The sequence below is a fragment of the Propithecus coquereli genome, unplaced genomic scaffold (genome assembly GCF_000956105.1).
Source record: "Propithecus coquereli isolate 6110/MARCELLA unplaced genomic scaffold, Pcoq_1.0 Scaffold61, whole genome shotgun sequence".
Lineage (NCBI taxonomy): Eukaryota > Metazoa > Chordata > Mammalia > Primates > Indriidae > Propithecus > Propithecus coquereli.
The window spans coordinates 3,664,696-3,689,231 of NW_012152063.1; the positions used below are offsets into that span (position 1 = coordinate 3,664,696).

Below are 24,536 nucleotides of genomic sequence, written 5' to 3' on the forward strand. Positions count from 1 at the left end.
TCATAAACCTTGTGGCTCAAAATATCCCATTGGAAGAACACACTCAGTGAATAGCTGAGTTATTTACTATAAGTTATAAATTTAAAAACTATTATATGTAGTATGGATGTGTAGGACAATTTTTTGAAAAGCTTGTAACTCAAATCTCATGGGCATGTATTTGTTCCTGTGAAGCAATAGACTCAACATGAAATAATATTTGTATTGGTTTGTTTTGGGTTCTTACCTGTGTATATATATATAGACAGAATGATGGTATTCTGAAAATTAACTCTATTGAATAACTGGTCTATAATTTATTAATTTCCCTGAGTCAAGTGATAAATACCATTTGACATATTATATGTTAATAAACACCAAAAATTTTTAAAACTGTATTTATATTCCCAATTTATATTTTTTTGTGTGTTTTTTTACTGTATAGGTGGTGACTCTCAAAAGTTTTTTTCCTCATTACCTTGTGGTGGACTTGGGGTAAGTATTAGTTTGTTCACTGTTTTTAAATAACACAGACTTATAAAAAAAATCTTTGATTTATCTATTCAGTTATGTCGAGTCTGTTTCTCAGTAAAGGTTGTACTAGACCTCGGGACTGGCTATATAATTTGCAGGGCTAAATGCCAAAGGAAAATGCAGAGCCCCCTGTTCAAAACTCATTAAAAATTTGAAGATGGTAGTAACATAGAATTAAATGAAGAGTTGCAGCCTTTGTGACTATAAGTTCTTGTGTGACTGCACAGGACAAACACTCATGAAGCCAGCTCTGCTAGACTTTTATATAGCAGGAGAAACAGTAATACAAGAGGGTTTAACACACTTTCCCAGCAGAATTCGATTTTCAATAGAATCACGCTGAATATGCACATACATTATATTCCTGGTGAAAATGGCATAAACTTTACAAAGTGCTTTGCATTGTGATACATTTTGATTGTGAACTCTCTAGGGCCATCTTTGTCTTCAATAATTAACAAAACCTTTTGACCCAAGACATTTATACTACATTTCAAGAACAAATTTGCTTGAATCCAGCAATGTATGAAGAAAAATGTCTACATTTTTGTGGATGATTAGAACATAGCCTATAACCTGCAATCTATTTAAATTTAACCCTTACCAGCAACAAACCATTATCTTGCAAAACTAAGTGCTAAGTTGTACAACATAATTTTAGGTGAGGTTTCCAAGGACTAAGATATTTAAGTCAGTTATGTTTCCTGGATATTGATGGGACAGAACAAAACTAGTCACATGTATATGATGTTTTAGACAATTTTTTGCTATAACTGAATTTTATACAGCAAAATCCCATATTTTTTTCAGTTCATTCTATCATTTTAATGAGGCCTGATTTAGTGAGGGGTAGATTTTTGTTCCTTTACCTGTGATTCTGCCCCCTCTGGAAATAAAAATGGCAACTACTACCATTTTTATCTGTTTAGACTTTACATTTACCAAGTTTCATAACAACCTTATAAAATAGTCATTATTATTTTAACACTATTTTGCAGATAAGAAACAGAAGGCTCAGAGAAGTGATTTTCCCGAAGTCAATACAGTAAAGGGTGAAAAGCTGAAAGTATAGGGGTTAATGTGCATATCCATGTGAAGGAGTTCCAAGAGAACTTTCTAGGCCCATCCATGCTTTCATCTCTAACAAACTGGCTTCAGCCTCCCCTAACGCCCGGAGCCCAGCAGTGCAGCTGTGTGGCTGATCTGGTGTGTCCCTCTTTGTTATAGCTCACCAATGACTTGTGCTTTTTGACTGCCAGCACAGGACGGTCAGCAACCCACATTAATGTTTGCTTATTTTTTAGCAAACCACCTGTGGAGCCAGGAGCTTGCAAAGTCATTCTAGAAAGCAGAGGGCAAATTCACTTTTAAAATGGGTTTCATTGGCTTTTGTGCTTATTTTCTGACATCCCAAGTGGCTATTTTATGAGAATGGCAGCTTACCTGCAAATTAGGCTAAGTATGCAACAAAGCAAATGACTACTTAATGGGAACAGTGATGTGGAGGAAATCAAAGCTGTTTTGAAGTGCTGTGGCCATCCAGCTCTGCTCATTTACAAGTACAGATGGTCCCCGACTTACGATGGTCTGACTTACAATTTTACCACTGTACAGTGGTGTAAAAGCAATATGCATTCAGTAAAAACCATACAACCATTCTGTTTTTCACTTTCAATACAGTATTCAATAAATTACATGAGGTATTCAACACTTATTATAAAGTAAGTTTTGTGTTAGATGACTTTGCCTAACTGTAGGCTAATGTAAATGTTCTGAGCATGTTTAAGATAGGCTTGGCAAAGCTATGATGTTCAGTAGGTTAGGTGTATTAAATGCATTTTCAACTTACAATATTTTTGACTTACAATGGGTTTATCGGACATAACTCCACTGTAGGTTGAGGAGCATCTGTACATTTAGTTCATGACTCAGAGCTGAATTGAGGACCTCTCCCTAGGACTCATCTTGGAATCTCACTTGGGATGTGCCTCTAACTCACTATCTCCTGAACATAAAGTATCTCTACTCAACTGTTCTAAACCTATACCAAAGTAACTTCTTATTCTTCACCCAGAACTGCTTTAGTAAACTTATGAAAGTGACCAAGGGGTGAATATTTACTGCTGCTTTTGGCCTGTACGTCCAACATAAAGCACAGTGCAGGTCATAAAATAAGGCCATAATGTTTCCAGATACTGACCTAATCTGGATGATGGCAGCAGTGGTGGTGGGTAAATCTAGCATGGGCAGGCAGAAGCAGGAAGAGGAAGCCTGGATTAGTTTGACTCCATCAGTGCTAGAGAAGGCTGGAGAGAGGTGCTGTGTCAAATGGCTTGTATATCTTCTGGTGGTGTTTATGTTGGTACAAGTGAGTGTGAACGTGTGTGTGTATGTGTGCAAGCTTGCACTTGCTGATGTTCTAAGTGAACTAGTTTGATTCGATCTTTTTGCTTTTGTTTTCAATTAAATGTTTTAAATTGTGTTCTTAGCCATTTAGGAGCCATCTTGCCCCCTCAGATCTTTGGTTTTGATACAAATCCTAGGAGAAACTCTGGGTTCTCTGGATTTGCACCAGTCTAAATTTTCACCTCCAAGGCAATCCCAGGCATATTAACTATACAAAAGATACCCAGTATGAACTTGGAGTGGACCAACTTGGCAACATGCAGCACCCTGGAGAGCTTGGAAATTACTGAAATTGCTTTTGTCTTGAGGCACAGTTCTGGCTCAGATTGTCTAAGCCGGACCCATTGGTTTCAATTCTAAAACACTCGATAATCCCCAATTGTTAAAGTAAACTCCAGTCCCCTAGAGCTGCAGTCCCCAAACCCTAGGCTGCAGCCCAGTACCAGTTGGTCTATGGTCTATGAGGAACTGGTCCCAAATCACTGCCTGAGTTCCTGCCCTGTCCCACAGAAAAACTGTCATCCATGAAATTTAGTAACCAGGCACACAGCAGGAGGTGAGCAGCGGGTGGGCAAGCTAAGCTTCATCTGTATTTACAGCTGCTCCCCCACTGTTCGAATCATCACCTGAGCTCTGCCATTCCCCCATCCCCCATGGAAAAATTGTCTTCCATGAAATGGGTCCCTGATGCCTTGAAGGTTGGGGACCACAGCCCTGGAGTATATAACTTCTTTCTAGATGGCTTTATTATGTACTTACTGAATGTTGATAAATTAATTGACTTTTGAGGAGACTACTTAGGGAATTAATGAAATTAATATCTCTACTTCTTATTAAATTTTCCCCTAAAATTGCATGTAAGCAATTACAATGCTGGCCAAGCCGCTCAAGGGTGAATGGTATTTAAGCTGCTTTAAAATGTGCTCTCCAGAATTGCATTTTGAGCAAAAATCTCAAGGTTTCCGAATTCCTTTGTGTTTGCTTCTCATTTTGTTTAGTTACTATGGCATGACTCATTTCTGATGACTATGTGATTGCACTACAAGAAAATGCACCAGTTGAAAAGAACATTTGACCAAATCCCAGGACTTGGTCATTGCATAGTGAAAAAGATAATTAAGGGACTCTGCAAACAAAAACCAGGGCAGGACCACTTTAGTTTTCACTCCTCAGGGCATATCACTAAAAATAGTGATCATTTTCCTGGCCATCTGACCTGCTGCTGTGTGAAGAAATCTTGAAGTCATTTCTCAGTCTTATTTTCTTCTCTTCACTTGATAGGCCACAAAAAAACCCACAAAAGCAAGGACGAGCAGGCTTTTATGATAATGTCGTCATCAGCTCCCAGCTTCAAACACTTCTGCGGCTTTTGAGTTGTCATTTATAACTTGGAACTGAATCGACCCATAATTCCCCCGATACACTTAGAGAAATTGATAACAGACTCTGCGCTTCTTTTATGGCTCGGAGGAGGCAACTCCAATCACATCACTATTGGCAGGCAATATTATTTTCTGACATGGTTGTAAAAGTATAAAGGGGCTTGTGGCATTTGTTTAGATGAGGAATGGGCTCTCAAGCTGTGCTGGGGTTTACGGACCCAGATCAGTGAGAAGCAAAGGGAATATGATGTTTGCAAACAGGATATGATTTTATATAAGTTTGAGTTTCATGCTCTGTTCCCTGGGGAAAGCCCTGCAGACAGCAGAGAATTCCACTTTTATCCTACAATAGACAAGCTCTCAGGGCCAAAAGGCAGAAAAATAAACGTGGTCAATGGGCAGTGTCAGACCCTTGATTGGAAGAGGAGGAGCCGTGGAGGAGGCCGAACAATTCCCTAGGAGGAATGAGGAATTGCAGAGCATGGGCAGATTCGGGGCCTGCCTAACCGATCAAAGATATGCCAAAAATGAGGCTCTGGGAGGTTGAAGCAAGGCACCTTCTCTGGCAGCAATTCAGTGAATCTGTGAACACAAAGCCAGCTTTTCTTTACAAACTTTTACTCTGTCCATATTCTACTTGATTACACCTAGATCAGACATTAGGAATGTCATTTTTGTGATTTGGGAAGGGGAAGACGGGGAGAAGGCTTAGGTGATTATGAAGGGGGTGTAATTTAAGGCCCGTATCAATTGCTCTGAGGTTTCCTGCAAGCATTTCAGTTGTATACTGACTACACTCTACTTTCATATTATTTTTGTAATTATTACACCACATTGGTCCTTCACGTTTATTCTCCCCAATAACAGTAAACTGAGTTCCTGTGGCAAGCTATTCCACAGCCTGCTCTGATTTTTCCTTTCTATTGGAATACCATTGAACAAATTTTATTTTATGAATAAACTTAATGGACACACAGTTAAATTCAATGGGACACAAAGGTTTGTTTAATGATACGTTTTACAGCTGTGATTGAGGATGATCTTCTTTGAAACCAAACCAACATTTTAGAAGGCATAATATATGCCATCGGATCACGAGTGAAGGGCAGGAAAAGTAAGATAAGGCTTGTTGCCAACAACTAGGCAAGGTGCAGAATGCAAAGCCTAATGAGGCAAGACCAGTGCTTGCAATCACTTAGAGACTGTGCATCTGGCTGGTTTGGATAAATGCTGTGCTACGCGAGGACAGAGCAGGCAGCTCTCAAAACAGAAAAGAAAGAAGGGCGTGGGGGTTACTCACACAGTCAGGGGCTGAATCTCCAAGAACAATTAGTAATAAATGTGTTTGTGCGAGTTTGTGTTGAGGGGCGGTATGAGTGTAGGGTGGGGGTGAGGGCGCAGCCAGGCATTGACGGTTTAGGCTATACTGACAGACCCTATTTTTGACAATTGTACCAAGCTGTTGCCAATTAGTAGAGAATTTTTTTTCTTCCCCCAAAAAGAAAAGAAAAAACCACCTAATATTCGTGCCAAAATTTTGATGTTCCTGAGGTTTTAATATTGACTCAGGAACCTCTTTCTTCACATGTTATTCCCACCCAATTACTCTGAGCAGGCACAATGCCTTTTGTTACATGAGCAGAAAGAGGAATGAGTGGCATGTGCTTCTCACATGCAGTAATCAGGATAATGTTGATTTCCCTCTTGTTAATGTTCAACTGGCTTGTAATCAGCACTTCCGCTCCTCCACCGCTGCTATCAAAGATGCATCACAATCCTCCTCACTTCAGCAAAATAAGAGGATCCACCCTAATTTGGAATCTCCCCATCTCTCCTTCCTGATTGTATTTGGATTTTCTTTAGTTTTAAACTTGATGCAAATGATACTAGCGGGAACACCCCATAGCACATGGAAAAAGTAAAACTGATAAGCCACCTTAATGAAATTGGGAATTTTGTTTCATGCTGTGGATTCCACAACAAAATTATGTTGTCTCAGACTTGGGAAATTTAGTACAAAATATTATTCAAGTCAGGAAATTCCTTCTAAATGACAAAGGAAGTTTCCAGCATTGCATAGATTATGCTAATTGTATATACTCAATAATAATTGTGGAGATGTAGACAACACTCCCTACAGAGATACACATATATACATTATCCTGTGTTTACTGCAATATGTGAAATTTTATAGAATCATTAAGCATCTGATGTCCATTGCAGGGAAGAGGAAAATTAGAAGTGAAAACCTTAACTTCCTCTTTAATTCACTTAGTTGTAGCATCTCATCTGCAATTAAAGTCTTTGGATTGGTTTGACATTATGGCTAAGCGCAACAGGATGTGTTTTTAAAAAAGAATACTTCATTTAATTATTTAAAGTAAGCATAAATATTACAAAGCTATTAAAATTCTGTTGTCAAAATGAGATGGCTGGAAAATACTATCATGAAAAGTTTTACACTTTTTTTTTTTAATGTTCTTGGAACCAGAACACCTATTTTTAAAATATATATATGTATTCTTAAATATATAAGCAACTATGTCAGCCAAAGTAATGTCAATAGCAGGAAGGAAGAAAACATATCCATTCCTGGAATTTCTTTTTCCATAATTTTTCTCTGTTCTTTAATAATTTTCTCTATTTGCCTATGTGCCTTGGTTATAAAACACTGGGACAAGAAGAAATTGAGCTGTAGACTCTGTGGTTGCTGAAGGTAAATAGATTTGATGAACTTTAAACTTCTGTATAACTTAGAAGATCTATGGTTCTAAGAAATAAAATTGAGAAAATAAAACATACTTGACTAAATTTGAATATATGATCATCTACTAATTGCCACTTCAGACTGTCAAGGAGACATAAGGCTTTAGGTTAAATAAAAATTTAAAGTAGGCAAGGGAAATGAGATTTCCTAAAAGAAAGGAATCTTGCAAAAGCCTACTCTGCAGCTAAATCTAGGTCCACTTCAGCTTTTTATTTTGATGTTAAAACACCACATTTGTATTTTTCCTTTGTCGTAATTCTACCCTGAATAGTTCCAGATCCAGATATTCATCCCTGTAACAAACTGATATCCAATACCTACTATTGACATGTCATTATTGCACTTGTCTTTGTGAAGTATTTTAACCAAAAATTTAGTAAAGGATAACTTCTAAGTTTTCACTGATGTAAAACAATAAATTTTTTTTCCAAATTCAAAGCTAAAAAAAACCAGTTGACTGAATGCTTGAGCCATAAGTAGACAGTTCACAGCAGAGTCACTAGAGTTTAATCATTCCAAACTTCAAGAAGAACCCACAGCTTCTGACTCCTAGACCAGCAGTGTCATTATTACTATAAAATGTCTTAACTTTAAATGTAAAATCATAAGTAAAATAAAGGAATTGAATAACAAAGCAATGATTTCTTTAGCAACAAAGCATACATTGAATCATTAATTTTATGAAGACTAAAAAGACTACTAAGGGTATATTAATAATTAATTTCAATTAATATCTGAAATTATTTGGTTAATTTATTCTGTTATATCCCAAATAATATGATTTATGTTGTTTCTAATTGGTATTTACTATAGATGCATACAGGCATACCTTGGAGAGATTGCAGATTCAGTTCCAGACCATTGCAATAAAGTGAATATCACAGTAAAGCAAGTCACATGAATTTTTTGCATTCCCAGTACATACAAAGGTTATGTTTATACTATACTCTAGTCTATTAAGTGTGCAATAGCATTATATCTAAAAAAATGTGTATATCTTAATATAAAATACTTTATTGCTAAAAAATGCTAACAATCATCTGAGCCTTCAGCAAGTTGTAATCTTTTGGCTGGTGGAGGGTTTTGCCTCAATGTTGAGGGCCTTGCTCTGGATTAGGCTTTGGCTTAAGGGAATGTTTGGCTGGATTGATCTTCTATCCATACCACTAAAACTTTCTCCATATCAGCAATAAGGCTCTTTTGCTTTCTTATCATTCATGTGTTTACTGGAGTAGCACTTTTAATTTCCTTCAGGAACTTTTTCTTTGCATTTACAGCTTGGCCATTTGGGGCAAGAGGCCTAGCTTGCAGCCTGTCTCCACTTTTGACATGCCTTCCTCACTAAGCTTAAGCAATTCTTGGCTTTTGATTTAAAATGAGATGTTCGACTCTTCCTTCCATTTGAACACTTAGAGACCATTGTAGAGTTAATAGTTTGCCTAATTTTAATATTCTTGTGTCTCAGGGAATAGAGAGGCCTTAGGAGAGGGAGAGAAACCAGGGGATGGCTGGTTGGTGGAGCAGTCAGAGCACACACATTTATCAGTTAAGTTTACTGTCTTATATAGGCGTGGTTCACAGCACCCGAAACAATTACAATATTATAATAAATTAAATATCACTGAACATAAAATCACCATATCAGGTATAATAATAATCTAAAAGTTTGAAATATTGCAAGAATTACCAACATGTGATAGAGACATGAAGTGAGCACATTCTGTTGGAAGAATGGTACCGATTGACCTCTCCACACGGGGTTGCCACAAACCTTCAATTTCTAAAAAATGCACTATCTGTGAAGCACGATAAAACGAAGCACAATAAAATGAGCTATGCCTGTATAGATGTCCTCCTGGTAATCTTTAAAGGCTTCTCAAAATCTATATTATTTTGAATGTGACCATTCAAAGAAAGTAAAAAAAAAAAAAAACAAACAAGGCCTACACATAGTGAAATTCTTTGCTGCTAAATAGATCACTTTCCCTCCTTAATCTTTTGCCTCTTTTTTAGGCAATTTAACATCCATTCATTCACTAATAAACATGTATTGCGAGCCTCCTGTGTGCTAAGTATAGAGCAACATCTAGCCTCGTGGTTTTTCTTGCTTTTTCGTTTTCTTTCCTTTTCAATTCCCACTCATATATCTTATTAAACTTACTTCTTAGACTCTGTGTTGATTTTCTTCAATTCCTATTTGTCAAATCTGATAGGAAAGACCTGGTCATCCCTGAGGATATGGACAGAAGGTAATTAGAGTATCTGGACTCAGTTGAACGTGATTTGAATTCATTTTTCTGAATGAACGTTTCTGTAGGATAGCCTTTCTGTCCCAGCCTTCTTTGATGAAGGCATCAAATTCTCATTCCGAGAGTGAGGAATTGCAGTGTCCAGCATCTGTCCACTATTCGATTAACAGCAAATGGAAAAGAAGTGTAAAGCCCAGTACTAATTGGTGCAAACTATTCTCTGTGCTTCAGTACTTACCACATTCACAGCTTCTGGTGGCTAACCTCAACCTGGGGCAGGATTCATTTGCTCTCTTACTATTCAACATAAACATTATACAACAAATATTTATTGAGTGCTTATAATATACCAGGAACTGAAGATACAGTATTGAACAAAACAGAAAAAATTTTGTCCTGATGGCACTTATGTTCTAGTGGGGGTGACAGATAAGCAAATATGTATGAGTTTACATATGTATGTATGTGTGTGTGATGATGACAGTTATAGAGAAAAGAAAGCAAGGAAGGGGACATGGAGTCTTGCAGGGTTGGGGCACAGAACTGGTGGTTAATGGGAAGTGTTGCCTTTTAGAGATTAGACTCGATGGGTGGGGGCTGACCTGGGAGTCCTGGCTACCTGTAGTGACTGACTTGAAGAGGGGCATGGAGAATAATGAGATTCATGCTGAGAGTGCAAAGCAGAGTGGTGGGGAAGCAATGAAAGTTCAGGGAGTAGGGAGGGGGCTTGCCAAGACTGCTCAGTACTCTGGGGCCCAATCTTTACTCCCACCTGTTAAAATGTGGACAACTAAGGGTAGGGCTGTTCCATCCAGAATACGCAGGGCTCCTGGTCTTCTTTTTGACTCGCAGATTGCGGTGTGGTGATAGAAGTTGAGGTGGCAAGTTGGATTTATGATACAGCCTAAGGTCCTGACATCTTTCTTAAGATCTGACATGGAGGTCTGGAGAAGGTTGGGGGTTAGCACACACTTATCTAGGCACTCAAAGATCTGGGGTTCAGTATCAGGACCTGGGCTGCAAGATATCTGGCTGGGTGGCTCCAGATCTTAGCAGCATTATGGGATTTGTGGTTCCCAGTCTCTGGAGATGTAACTTTTCTATTTAAATTGGGCAGCTGAAAATTAGATACAGTACCCTAACACCTGCCCATTTTTAAGTATAATGAAAATGTCCTGACATTTGCATGACATTCCCAAGTACTTTTTCATGTATGTTTTAGTGGCTTCCTGAATGACACTATTACACTGTGGCCTCAGTTGTCTCCAGCTGGTCCCTCCTGGTTTATGTCTGAGATGTGAGATCCAGGATAACTGATTTGTTGACCCCACTGAGTTAGTGCATGGACCAAAGGATGCTGATTGCTCAATTTTCATATGCCCAATTTTGTGTTGAATGTTTACAGTGCATAAACATAAACATTGCAGTCTAAGTTGAATAATACTTTTTACTGTTATTTTAACAATCAGTTTCTAATCCTTAGTATCCTCAATAATTAGTGGGATGAATCATTAAAAATTTTTGCTTGTGTTATTTAGGACTCTGCCCTAACCATCTAAGCAAAATAATAATCCTTAACTTTTACCCTAATGGGATCCAGAGGATTGATGATAGGATTATCCTTCAGGTAAAGGGACGGTTAAGGTGCCCTGGAATAGACAGGGCAAGAGAGCATCCTTTAAAACATGCCCTACTGGTTCTTGCAGAACTAGGCTGATTCACAGCCTCACAGCAGAGTAGCCATTCTATATAGGAAGCTTCCAATGATAACCTACCTCCATCTCTTCTAATCCTCACAATAATCCTAGGGCTCTTATTACCAAAGATGTAACTGAGGGATTCCTATTCTACAGAAAATGAAACTAAGGCTTGAAGAGGTGAGTAACTTGTTCAAGTCACACCATTAGTAGGTGGTGGAGTAGAGATGGCTTGATTCCCAAGTTCTTGACCACAATACTGTGCGTGCACAACTCACCATAATTTCAACCCCATATCATTGTCAACACTCCATTCCCAAGCGAGAATAGCCCTAGCCATAAGAAAGCAAAATTGCTTTTTTTGCCAAGAGCATTCTCTTTTTTATTGAAATTCCTATGAAGTATTAAATCCATGCACTCAAACATCATCAATTTTGGGTAAAAAATTACACAGCTGTACACAGCATTTCAACCCTAACTAGAACACTGAAAAATCTCTGCCTTTGGACCAAACCACTGTGGGATGAGTTAGAGAGAATTTCATTTCACATACCTACTGAGTCACAGTTAATTTTATTAAGCTGCTTTCTGTAGGAATGGGGTCTAACATGTACTGTCCAGTGAATAAAAGTATTGGCATATTAAGAAGTGCCTTTACGCAGTGTGTACATAAGTTAAATGAAGAAGCAGTAGAGAAACACTAAAATGATATCACTTGCCTCTATCTCGGTAAAAATGACCCGCAGTTCACTGAAATAGAATAACAATAGGGACTCTGAAATTCCTTGACTGGCCATGTAACCCACAGGAATCCATATATTACTTGGCAGATCTACAAGTTCACCAGTATCTTAAGTAAGGATCCTTTGAGTCCAAGATGTAGCACTTTTGCCAGAACAAACATATTCCTCTACTTGTTCTTGTTCCTGGCAAGTAAATAGCAAAGGGATATTTTTTGTGAAGATGAAGAGTGACTAGAAATGTCACATGCAAGGTCAGTGGAGCTGCCAGAAAGCAGTCGATCATACTGGGTGCTGCTTTGTGGCAGAGCGTTAATGCACACGGCATGCCCCTTGCCTCCTCCAGCTGCCACATTAATGGTTCACACCTTCTTTCCATATGGAATATCAGTCACAGTATTCATTAGTCATATCCATGGTTTTACTTGGAATCTGGAGGTCTTCCCTGTAGCTGCTCTGTTTCTTTTTCATCTCACCATGACTAAAGAAGCTAAGGTGTGGGCATTATAACCTACAAGTGATCCCAAGGGAATGGGCTGTCATTCATGTCTTCCTCTCAGTGTTGAACAAAAGAGAGAAAGCATGTGGGTTCACCCTCCCATTGTCATCATAAATCCATACTAGCTCCATTTCAAGAGTCTCGGGCTTTCAGCAGAACATCTAATATGAAATGAATATACACATTCAAGGAGCTGGCGCGCTGTATCACGAAGGAGAAGGGAGAAAGGGAGAACTCCCATTGTTACAGGCTGCGGAGCTGATTGAAGAAGAATACAGTGCAGAATACCAAGGTTCTCAGCCCAAAATTATGGCCCTCACCATTATCCTATAGGAGGAAAAAAGTGACACTGACCTAGAATTATAGAGGGCTTTCAAGAAGTATCGACATGTTGACTCCTAAGTAACTGCAGAACTGCCCCTGAATGGTTTTATAATTTTAGGGGAGGCATTCTTCTGCCCAGTCCGAGTCTGAGAAACCATCAGTTAATTATTATTTCACTTATCTGAGCCTCAGTTTCTGCACTTATGAAATGGGTTAAACAGGCCCCCCTCATTGTGTTATAGTGAGGATGAAATGTGATAATGCAGACTATCAATGGCAGCTATATGTCGAAATGGGCGCTGCTCCACTCTGTGGTGTAGCCTCAGGTATGTTCATCCCACAGAGAGTAAACAGACTGCCTGATTTAACAGGTTTAAAGCCCGGCAACCCTGAGGTCCCACCTGACCTACCGACCCAACTGTGGTCTACCATTAGAAGCATGGCACTCTGGGGAGACCACTATAGAGAGGGGGACACATTGTTTCCAGAAGCCCCAGTTATGAAGCACATGGGCAGAGAATTTTAATTAAGGAATTCCAAAATCTGGATTCAAATCTTTATATTGTCACTGCCTCAGAAGTGCTTCTCCAGCTCTAAAGTGCAGATTCCAATCTAGCAGGACTGGATGTGGCCTGAGATTCTCCATTTCTCACCCACTCAGGCGATAGCATTGCTGCTCATCCGTGGACCACATTTTGAGTGGCAAGATCCTGTAAGACCACGAACACACAAATCGTTTAACTTTTCTGGGTCTCAGTTTCTTTGCCTACAGAGTAAGGTGATAAATGAAATGTGATTTATCGTCTTCTCTGAAGATCAAATGTGGCATTAATATGTGGTAATACTTTATCCAAATTTAAAACAGCTTTTTTAAAAAAGTCATTTTCCTTGAGATATCAGATAGCAGGCTCCCATTAGCTTGTCACTGGGGATCTAGTTGACTTAAGTCTTAGGCAGTCTGTCTCCCTTGGGCAAATAGTTACTGAGCAAGCAGGGAAGTTGCCATGAAAAGCAGGGGTGATCCATGACGACAGAGGTCCAGGGCACTGGGGGCAGTGCAGATGTTGCTAGGTGATTTAGTGAAGTAGCATCATTGCAGGATGGTACACAAAAGGAAGTGCCAAATGCCGGCAAGTGAGGGCTGGAAATCTAAGCACATGCTAACTGAGGAAGAGAGAAGGCTCTTCGCTAAGTCATATGTATATTTCAGGGCCTGAACATGGAAGGATTTTTATATTGCAGTTTAGATATTTTAGCCACAGTAAAACTCAGTCGAAAATATCTCTGTAGGATTCATTCATTCTCATTCATTAATTCATTCCCTTGACAAAATTTATTAAGCATCTATTATGTGTAAGACCTTGAAGCTAGGGTAGTAAAGACAGACACCCATAGCCCTACACTTATGGCACTTAGTGTAGCTCTCCCAATATATCATTCAGAAGAGAGCTATAAAGCAAACATGATAGAACATCTTTTTAAAGTTCACGTTTGTATTAGTCTAGCTAGAGCTGCCATAATAAAACATATAAAATAAATAAATAAAAAATACAGACTGGGTTGCTTAAACAACAGAAATTTATTTTCTCACAATCTGGAGGCTGAAAGTCCAAGATCAAGGTGTCGCCAGGTTTGGTTTCTCCTGAGGCCTCTCTCCTTGGTGTGCAGATGGCTGTCTTCTCATTGTGTCCTCGCATAGCTTTTCTCTGTGCGGGTGCATCCCTGCTGTCTTTTTCTCTTCTCACAAGGGCTTCAGTCATATTGTGTCAGGGCTCCACACTTATGATCTATTTAACCTTAATTACCTCCTCAAAGGCCTGGTTGCTTAATGCAGTCACATTGGAGGTTACGGCTTCGATATATAAATTTTGGGGAAACACAATTCAGTCCATAACAATATCAATGTTCAAGGTTGACTTTGGTTGAAATCCCACCTCTTTGCCTCATCAACTGTGTAGCTTTGGTCAAGTCATTTAACCTCATTAAAGCTCACTATCCTCTTTTGTAAAAGTGACTGGTAGTACATTTCTTAGGCTATCATGAGGAATAAAATAGGTAATGTTTGTAAAATCCTTAACAGTGTCCAGTAGGTGCCCCAACCTCACTCCCTACGTCTTTCTTTAGATGCCGACAAAAGATACTTACTTTTTGCTTTCTTTGGGCAATAAATTTGACTTTATTACATCTTCCAGTGAATCTACTATTAAATGAGGCTTTTCTCTCTTTTTCTGAACTTCACTACTCTCACTATTTCCAAAAACAAAATATCTACTGGAATCTTCAGCTCTAGCCCTCATTGTGGAGAATGGAGAATAGGAAAATATTGAGCTTACCACACATCTCTTAAGTGGGAAAAGGTAATTATTCTGTTTCCCAAAACAAAGAAATTTGGCATTTTCAACTGCCAATTTACTCAATATTTCTTAAAACAGAGTAAGCTAGTCAGAAAAATTAAAACTAAAATATTTTAGAAATTTAATCAAGCAAAACTGATTTCAGTGATTTAAAAAATGTTAGATAATTTCAAAGTTACCAAATCAAGATGCCTTATGCAGAATTATTTGGTCCACAGCAGATAACTCATTTTAAAAAAATATGCTTTACCTGATGTAATGCAAAAGTTAGAATGATTTTTAATTTCTTTTACCTTTTTACGTTTATACAACATGCTAAAGTGGCACAGAATCAGTCCTGTGATGAAAAACTTCTGTTTATTTGTTGAGTCTGGTGTCTCTCAGTAGGTTTCTAGGGGCAGCTGATCATTATTTAAGCTTAAACTCAATTATTCAGCAATGCCCCATGGGCCTAGCAGCAGCATAGCATAGCAGCAAGAGCTTACTAAACTGCTTAGTATTGGGTGAGGAATTTCATTTCCCAACTCCCAAGGAGAAATGTTCGAGCCATCCGAGGAAGGGTAGCCTACCACATTAAACATGCACAGTGCATCTGAAACCTGTTTTGTTAATGGGCACAATAGCATTATGTTTAACTCTGGGAATATTTCCGAGGAAGCAACAGGCTGCATTTAGATTATACAAAGTGTAGGCCGTGCCTAAATTCCTTTTATTCTAAGTCATTCCCTTTCCATTTTAAATATCTTCACATCCACTGTCAGGACAGGTAGCTTAATTTCTATCATGTGCAGCTTTTCAGAGCATTAGCTTTGTTTCAGGTTCCAATGATTGAGCTATGCTGGATGTGCTTGGAAAAGCCTCCAAAGGCCCCACGTTCATTCAGGAAACTCCAGTTGAACTAGATCCATATGTTGCTAAAAAAAATGTAGCTTTCTGATTGGAGGTAGTTTCTGGCTTCCAGCATTTTCACAGATGATTTTTGTTCTTTGATGTGCTGCTAAATGGAAAGTAATGTTAGAATCAAAACTCTGAGATTTTTTTTTTCTTAGTTGACATTTACTAAGAGCTTACTACTTCCAGCATTATGTTGTGCTATGTTAATCACGTTACATGCATTAACTAATTTAATGCTAACGATAATCCTATGAAGAGGGGATATCTCCATTTTTCTCAGGGCTTGGATCAGTTAATGAACTTGCCCAAGTTTGAACATTTTGTGAGTGGAAGTGCTGATTTTCAACGTCTCTAACCCTAAGGTCACCAAAATAAATAAGGTGGTATTGCACTAAATGTTGATGATACCCTTGCCAGTGCTAACACCTAAGAAAATAGGACAGAGTAGATGAGGCTTTGTCCAAAGACTGGTTCCTTGTAATCTCTGTTAAAAAGCATATTAGAAGCCTAACAATTTCCTCCAAATCCTGGGGTTATGGAAACCTCTAGGTACAAATTATTGGTGTACCACTTAGACAAATTATTGGTAGTCATTCTCTCTTAAGACAACTTACCTTGATAGGACTAATTTATTAATAAAAACTCCTAAAACATATTTCCAATTTTACTATAGCTTCATTTTTTCTATCTCTTTTACCCAAATAGAATTCTTTCTTTGGAAAATTTGTAAGGAAAGCCCTTTCTCTATGAAACGAATGCTTAAGGCTTCTCAAATTATTATGTGGTGAAGGATAAGGTTTTGTTCACTTATATTTTATTTCCTATGTTTTGTAGAAGAATACTTTTATAAAATGCAATAAATGCAAATTACTAAAAGTGAGATACAAAAGACATGCAAAATAAAAGCCCCAATTATTTTTTATTAGATTCAACAAACTATGTTCTATTCTTATCCTCAGGCAGAGGCTGGAATCCTTTATGAGCATACCTCCTTAAGTCAGAGTAGCTCCACTCCGCAAGGGCCCTGCGCTGACAAATCTCCTTGTGTTAAGCTTTGATGGTTGCCACACAAGGAATCAGCGCTTCTAATTCTAAGTCCCCCCCCCCTTTTTTTTTGCCTTTCCTGCCTTAGACTTTTCAAACTTCGTATAATCCTGGACAGCAGAAGTTATGTACTGTCAGTCAGAAACCATATTCAGCACATAGGTTTCTTTTTAGCCCGGCTGGGGATTTTTTTTTTTTAAGTGAATTCTTGTCACTATTTAAGATTGAAAATTGCACCTAAGAACATAATATTGAGAGCTACTAATGAAAACCCATGCAATTATTTCCTTATAACAAAAATTGGTTGGAACCATATAACCTTTTTAGATGGGGCGTAGACACTCCAGTCAACCACAGTTTCAACCAGAGAGCCGCCTTCCATTACTGTATGTCTACGTTACCAGTCTCACCTCGGGAGGCATGTGAACACGTGGCTACTTCTTTAGTCCTAATCTGCAACCCTTTCTATATTTAAGTCTCTCCAGCTTCTTTTTTGTATTTTAGCCCTGTCTGTAGACTCTACTTAGTCCCAATATGTCTATATTGTGTAATGAATCCCTTTAACGCCAAGAAAATTCTTTTTATTATTATTATTATTTTTTTAGATACAGGATCTTGCTATGTTGCCCAGGCTGGCCTGGAGTTGCTGGGACTTTAGGTATGTGTCACTGTGCCCAGCTCAGGAAAATTATTTATACCCCAGTTAGCATTTAAATCATTCCTTCTCTAGATCTGAGGAAGTATCTTACTGGAGAACATTCTTGTTATTGTTATTTTATCATTATTTTAAAAAGTACAAATTCCATGACATTGTTTATCATCCAGTGAGAGATCTATCTGTGGACAATTAACTTGGAACTCTGATTATTTTGTGCACTTCCCATCACCCTTTTATTTTTCTGTCCATTTTTATGTGATCAATCTCAGAGCAAACAATAAAAAGATAAAGAAAAACTTAAGGCCACTAGGTGCTTGCCCAAAAGGTTTGCAGAAGCACAGAGGCCTCTGAATAAAGGGGTCACTCAGGAAACATCTTCATGTTCTTGCAAAATCTTGAGTTGATCATGGATTTTTATCATTTTAATTCATGTTCCTAATTCACAGTGGAATAAAGAAACCGTGTAAACGATGGTTGTAGAATGTTATGCCCACTTCTCAGCTGCTTACGATCTGTTTCAGAGCATGTGGACAATTGGAAGGGTGGTTATACTCAAAAACAGTGCTTACGGATTTCACTCAACAAAATGGATCATGGCTGCTCAAAGGCAGCCAGCTTCCTCCACGGACCCTCAGTCTGCTGTGTGTGCAGGGCCAAACCCAGCATTCCCACCAACAACCATTGCTCAAGGACCTGGCTTTTCACAGGTGGAAATTGCCTGGGTTTTTCTTTTTATCTGTTTATTTGTTTTGTATAGATGTCCATAATGATATAATGTTCCTTGACCTTTTATTTTGCCACTGATATAATTATCTCCTTTTGAAATCATTAAAATAAATGACTGTCCCATCCTTTGATGCATTAAGGAACGATAAGGTGAGACTGGAGCAAGAGAATGGAAAGAACTATGAAACATTTTTCCTGGCTCTGTCTGTAACATTCATGACACTTAAGAAATGAGGGGCAGAATAATACTTAAAAATAAGTTTATAACAGCATTGATTCTATTCAGTAGACAAAATTATTCAGATAAATTCAGAATTATTTAGATAAAAATTAATCTTGGTCGTATGCCTAATAAAAAGCAAGAGATGAAGCACAACTTCAAAAAAGTAAGAATGAAAATATATAGCACTTTCCTCCCCATCCCATCTCTCTCCTCTCTGCCATACCTTCTGGCCTCTATTTCTCTTGTTGCTTCTCCTTTCTTCTTTCTCTGTATTTTCCTTTCAATCCCGCCAAATTTCGTAAAAGATTAAAGTAGCTTTCAAAAGAAACAAACATAAATAATGTGGGGTTTTCTTTTCTTTTTTTTGGAGGTAAGTGTGGTAATCATTCAAAAGTGAAAATATAACGATCCAGGAATAAGATTATAATACAAAGTGCTGTAGTTGCTACTCATTTTACTAGGGGAGGACTACACATTTGGCTTTGGTATTTCTAATAGCCAACATGAGAAAGGCAGCACTGTTATTTATATATTTTTTAGATTTTTCTAAGGCAGGATTTCTCAACCTTGGCATTACTGGCATTTGTGGCCAGATGATTCTTTGTTGGAGGAGTTGTCCTGTTGCACTGTAGGACGTCTAGTGGCCTTCCTGGCTTCTGCCCTACTAGAAGCCAGTAGCACCCCTCCCTTCCTTGGTCATGACAACAAAAAACGTCTCCAGAAAGTGCCAAATAATGCCTCAGAGGCAAAATCACCTTTATTGAGAATCTTTGCTCTAGAATAATGACAAAAAAATTACAATACTCAGAAAAAAACCCACTATCCAGGTAATATTTGATTTTTAAAAAATATTTTAGCTATTTTAACAGGGTAGACGTTCAGTGCCTTAAAATACAAAACATTCCAGTAGGTCTTAGCCAATTTATTTAACTGGGAAACTATTTAGATTCTATAAATATGATTAGAATCTATTTTTAGAAATCACGTTATTATTTATTTTGCTTTTTTTGGATTTGGATTTTACTAGCATCAAAATCAATATGGGTTAAGAGCTCATACTCTTTTTTGTGTGTGTTTTCATTTCAACTCCTCTACTTAACAGCTGAACAACCTCTCTGAATTTCATATATAAAACTGATTAACAATAGCGTCTAGGTCCATGGTGGTTGTAATTATTGTATGAGTTAACACAGGCAAAGAGCTTTGCAAGATGCCTGGGTCTTACTAAGTATTCAATAATTGTTAGAGTAAAATACTATTATTACTGTCATTATTTCTAAATAATAGAGAACAGAACTTTATAGAGTAGGGGAATATATAATAAAAGCGAAAACGTGAACTGTCCCAATTTTTGTTTTGTGTTACTTTATCTATGTGTTTCCTGAATTGCACTCTGCTGTGACTTTCAGTGAATGAGATCACGTTTCTACTATTCCTGTTCCATAAGTAATATTTATCTCAGCACTCCTTCTTATTATCACTTATTTTCTTTCACCACCCGTAAGAGAGATTGCAACATGCTGTTCTTCTTTTAAATGTAGGTAGTATTACATAGTGGTTACATTTCAATAAGTCAATGTCCTTACTCTTCCTGCTGTTACAGTTCCTCTATGCTTGCGGTCCTACTCCTTTTTCATTGCTATAAAGGAATACCTGAGGCTAGGTAATTTCTAAAGAAAAGAGTTTTATTTGGCTCGTGGTTCTGCAGGCTGTACAGGAGGTATGACATCAGCATCTGCTTCTGGTGAGGGCCTCAGGAAGCTTCCACTCATGATGGAAGGTGGGGTGGAGGAGGCATCACATGGTGAGAAGAAAGGGGGAGAGGGGAGGAGGTGCCAGGGTCTTTTCACCAATTAGCTCTGGCAGAGAACTAATAGAGCCAGGACTCATTACTGCAAGGAGGGCCCGAAGCCATTCATGAGGGATCCGCCCCCATGATCCGAACACCTCCCACCCGGCCCCACCTCCAACATTGGGGATCAGATTTCAACATGAGACTTGGAGGGAACAGACATCCAAACTGTATGACCTCCATAGCAAGAGCATCTTCCTAATTATTTTAGAAGCCTCAGATGATGACTAATATGAATAATGCCCTGTGCTTCTGAATGCAAAACTTTTTTTCCCATCTCCTCTTCCTTCCTTCCTTCCTTCCCTCTTTCCTTCCTTCCTTCCTTCCTTCCTCCCTTCCTTCCTTCCTTCCTTCCTTCCTTCCTTCCTTCCTTCTCCAGTGAGTCCTGCTGGCCACTGACGATGCATGTTAGTAATATTCTGAAGTCTTCACATTGTCAGTTGCTTTGGATTCTCTGATGTCCATTCGAGAAGTGGAGAATATCCTCTCTCCCTCTTTAAAGGTTAATTTTTCAAATTGATACCAATATGTTCTTCATTCTCATTTTTTAGAGAGTTTAAAATGTTTTGTCTATTTTGGTTACTTACAACCTTACCTATCCCTCCAGCCCTCCTTACCCTATTAAATAGCCATGAATGTCTGGGAGTGGGGCTGGAGGGAGGAACTCAATGACAGACTATGCTGCTTTCGGAATAGTGCCTCCTCCTCTGATGACTAAATCTCCCTTATGGCCAAGCTCCTATGACTCTTACCCTAAAGCATGGTTCTACTCTGTCTTACCACGTCTGTTCAGTTCCTCACACAGAATAACTGTTTCACACACACATACAAAAACTTTTGTTTCACAAAAGGGACAGCCTCACCTAACATTTCTAAACCCCAGTTTTGGACACATGTTAGGTCCAGACCCTCCTACGTATTTATAAAGTGAATTGAACTTTGGGAAGACCATTTCAGGACTGATCAATTTTAATTCTGGCAATAAAACAAGGCCTCTGTGGACTTATTACTCGGCAGACTACTAAATCTGCCTTCATGTTTTGTACATTAGTTACATTGTCAGAAATACTTGAAAGTTGAACACATACTGTTTTTTGGAATGGCACATAAACAAAGCACGGTAAAGATTCCAGAGGAATTCAGAGGGTGCCATAAGTTGGGTATTGCCATATGAATTCTAAAATACAATTAAATCCCACTAGCCCATGTATACAGCATACTCTTGGGGACTTCTGCCCAGAATCCTGGCTAGATTTTCCTTGGCCATTCAGCAGAGTAAATTCCTGACCTTGAAAATGGGACACAATATTTCCCATGCTCACTCTGACCTGCGATGAATACATCACTTCTTTTTTCTCCCAGTTACATTGATCTTCTCCACAATTAACAGTAGAGCTGTCTCTTCTAGTCTGAACAGCTTCTTTTCAGTTTAGAAATTCTGTCTGTTCAAGATCAATTTATTACTGGACTCAGTCTCTTTAGGTGATTGTTCAGTCTCTCAGATTCTTTTTCAGAGATGGCATTTGGGTTCCTGAAGGAGGGATGGAGACCTGAAGGGGTCCTTGGATCCTCATACTGTCCTCTGGATGCTCAGTTTTCTATGGCAACCTCCCTGAGCCATCTGATTTTTCCTGATCTCCCAGCATTTGAAGCTGAGGTCGGCAGCTGATGAACTCCTGATTTCTGATTTCTCTGCAAGCTGAAGCTTGGCTGGGCTTCCAGGCTCCGGCAGCCTCACCTTGCCTTGCATTGGTGCTGGGGTTCCCCTGAGCCTCTGCTGTGGACTCAATTTGGCCCCAATCATAGTTAGTACATTTCATAGGCTCTTCCATAGCACATGCTATGAGGGATTGTAGAAGCTCTAGGCTTCCAGTTACACTACACAGGAACCAAGAGCATCTTAGAAATGTTTCAGTCTGATCTTTGATTGATTTTTCACGTCTCTCTACAGACTTCCTTATGTGGTGCCCACAGGTTGTTGCAGACATAAATACAAAAGTCCCCGAATATCCACCAGAGTGAAGACTCACTTACCATTTTGTTAACTTTCCTGAAACAATGTCCTCTATCATTTGCCCACATATCACCCTCTGTGTCCCCTGCTTCTGTCACTCCTCCCTTGGGCCTGGCTTTCTCCAATCTCTCAGGATTGGAAGGGGATGGCTTTTATAATAGGTTTTTCTTCCTCTCATCATATCCTACATATACCCTAGTCATCAAGCATAACTGGTTGTCACAGGTAGAAGGGTCTCTTCTCTGAACTATCATTCAGAGAAGTAGTGATAGCATTCTCTCGATGTTATCGCTATCATAGGACTATGATCTGAGACAATCAGGCTTAGTTCTTGATACGTAAAGGAATTTGGAAAAAAATCCTCGTTCACCGCAAAATCTTTATTTTGGTTCATATTGATGCAAAATCCTATTTTAAATGTCGTTTTCTTTACATTTCTTCTATATCCATCCTAATCTCCCTTTCAGCTCATGTACTATTGCCCCCTAATATACACACACAAACACACATACACTCTCACCAAGAAAAGGAATAAATTCCAGGACAGACCAAGGAGAAGTTCATGTGCATGAAAAGAAAAATGATAAAGCACATTTCCCACTAAGATATAGTATTTCTGGTTAATGCAGGCTTTTCTATGCCACCAGAAGCTCTGTAATGGTGTGAAAACTCGTTAAAACCTATAAAACACAGGGTAAATAATGGTTATTATTTTTCAACTTGTGTAACCATCTTCCTCAAGGATATATCCACATGAGGCTCAAATAAGTTACTTATATTGGTTCAGTAAAAAATAAGACTTTCATATTAAAGGGCAATGATTAGGTTCCCGTATCTACTTGCTTGATTCCTTCATTCTTTAGCTGATGGTGTTTGACTAAGATGGTGTTGACTATGATAGGGGCTGACTGTTCCTAGAAATCACGGGCTTCTTCAGGAGCGTGATGAGAAAGCATATGCTGAGAGGGTCAGAAGCCTGTGTAAGGGTCCTGGGGCCAGTTGTGCAGCTTCTCTAAGCCACAGTGTGCTCTTTCAATAAACACTTCTCGGGCCTCTATCATGTGCCAGGCATTACAAAATGCGTGAAATAGTAGTAGCTGAAATAGTAGTAGCTGACCTTTGCTTATCATTTACTCATTTAATTCTCAACAAAATCATATGCAGATGGCACTTTGAAAAGTTGGCATTTTCACAGGTAAGGAACCAAGGTACAGAGACCTTAATCAATGAGTTGCTTAACGTCACTCAGGTTTTAATGATGAAGCCATGATTTCACCCCAACGATTTGATTCCAGAAACTTCTCTCTTCACTACTATACTCTTGTTTATGGGATCTTAATTTTCTATGTATTTATGTATTATTTTCATTTTACTTATTTATTCATTGTTCTTGACAGCATTTAAGTCGGTAAGGACCTCATGAGAAAAAGACATGTGAAAATACTTAGTAAATTGCCTAGTTCATTGTGAATACATGTTATTGTTATTTATTATATTTGTTCTATGTGATTAGGCCTCTTAAATTTCATTCTTATTTTTTTTTTTTTAAAGCCTTGTTTTAGGTAGGATTTCTCTCCTTTACCCATTTGGGAAGTCAATATTTACACAATCACAGACTTTTTGTTCCATTTCCTAGTACTTCAAGTAATTTATGTGTCTTAAAATCAGAGACTTCTACTACCTGATACTTTTTTTTAATGTTATGAAATATATTAATACATAAAAATATGTAAGATGTATGATAGTTATAAACCAGTATTGTTGCACTTTTCATGTTCCTGTAATATATGTTCTCTTATTCTTGCATGGGAAAGAATAAACAACATTTCGTAAAGAGAAAACAGAATATTGGTGCATGCTTTGTTTTGATAACAATGCTCTCTAGTATAGAAGCAACTATGTATTTTACTAGTCTATCCAATTTTAATAATAACAGCTTGCACTGCAACAGCTGCCAAATTGTACTAAATGTCAGAAATCTTAAGCTTCTACTTTGAAAATCAAATTGCTCCTTGCAGCTTACTATTGTTAATGTTTTAAGTATGAGGACCACACACTCCTTCCATTTAGCCGGAGAACCTGAGCTGCAGTTGCTACTTCCTACTCACCGACTGCTACTGCTACCTGCCTAATAATTGTCTTTGGCTCCCTGTAAACCTGCAGTCAGAAAGGTATTTGAATTTTCCCCCTCTAG

General features: G+C 38.4%; 1 protein-coding gene across 2 annotated transcripts in view; it reads left to right on the plus strand.

Moving 5' to 3' along the window:
• HDAC9 (histone deacetylase 9) overlaps nt 1–24,536 on the plus strand; it is an 805,060-nt gene that overhangs the window by 722,939 nt on the left and 57,585 nt on the right. For both annotated transcript variants that reach the window (XM_012659404.1, XM_012659403.1), the window contains one exon: nt 425–474. In XM_012659404.1, the coding sequence (XP_012514858.1) occupies nt 425–474 (50 nt within the window). The remainder of the gene's footprint in view (nt 1–424; nt 475–24,536) is intronic.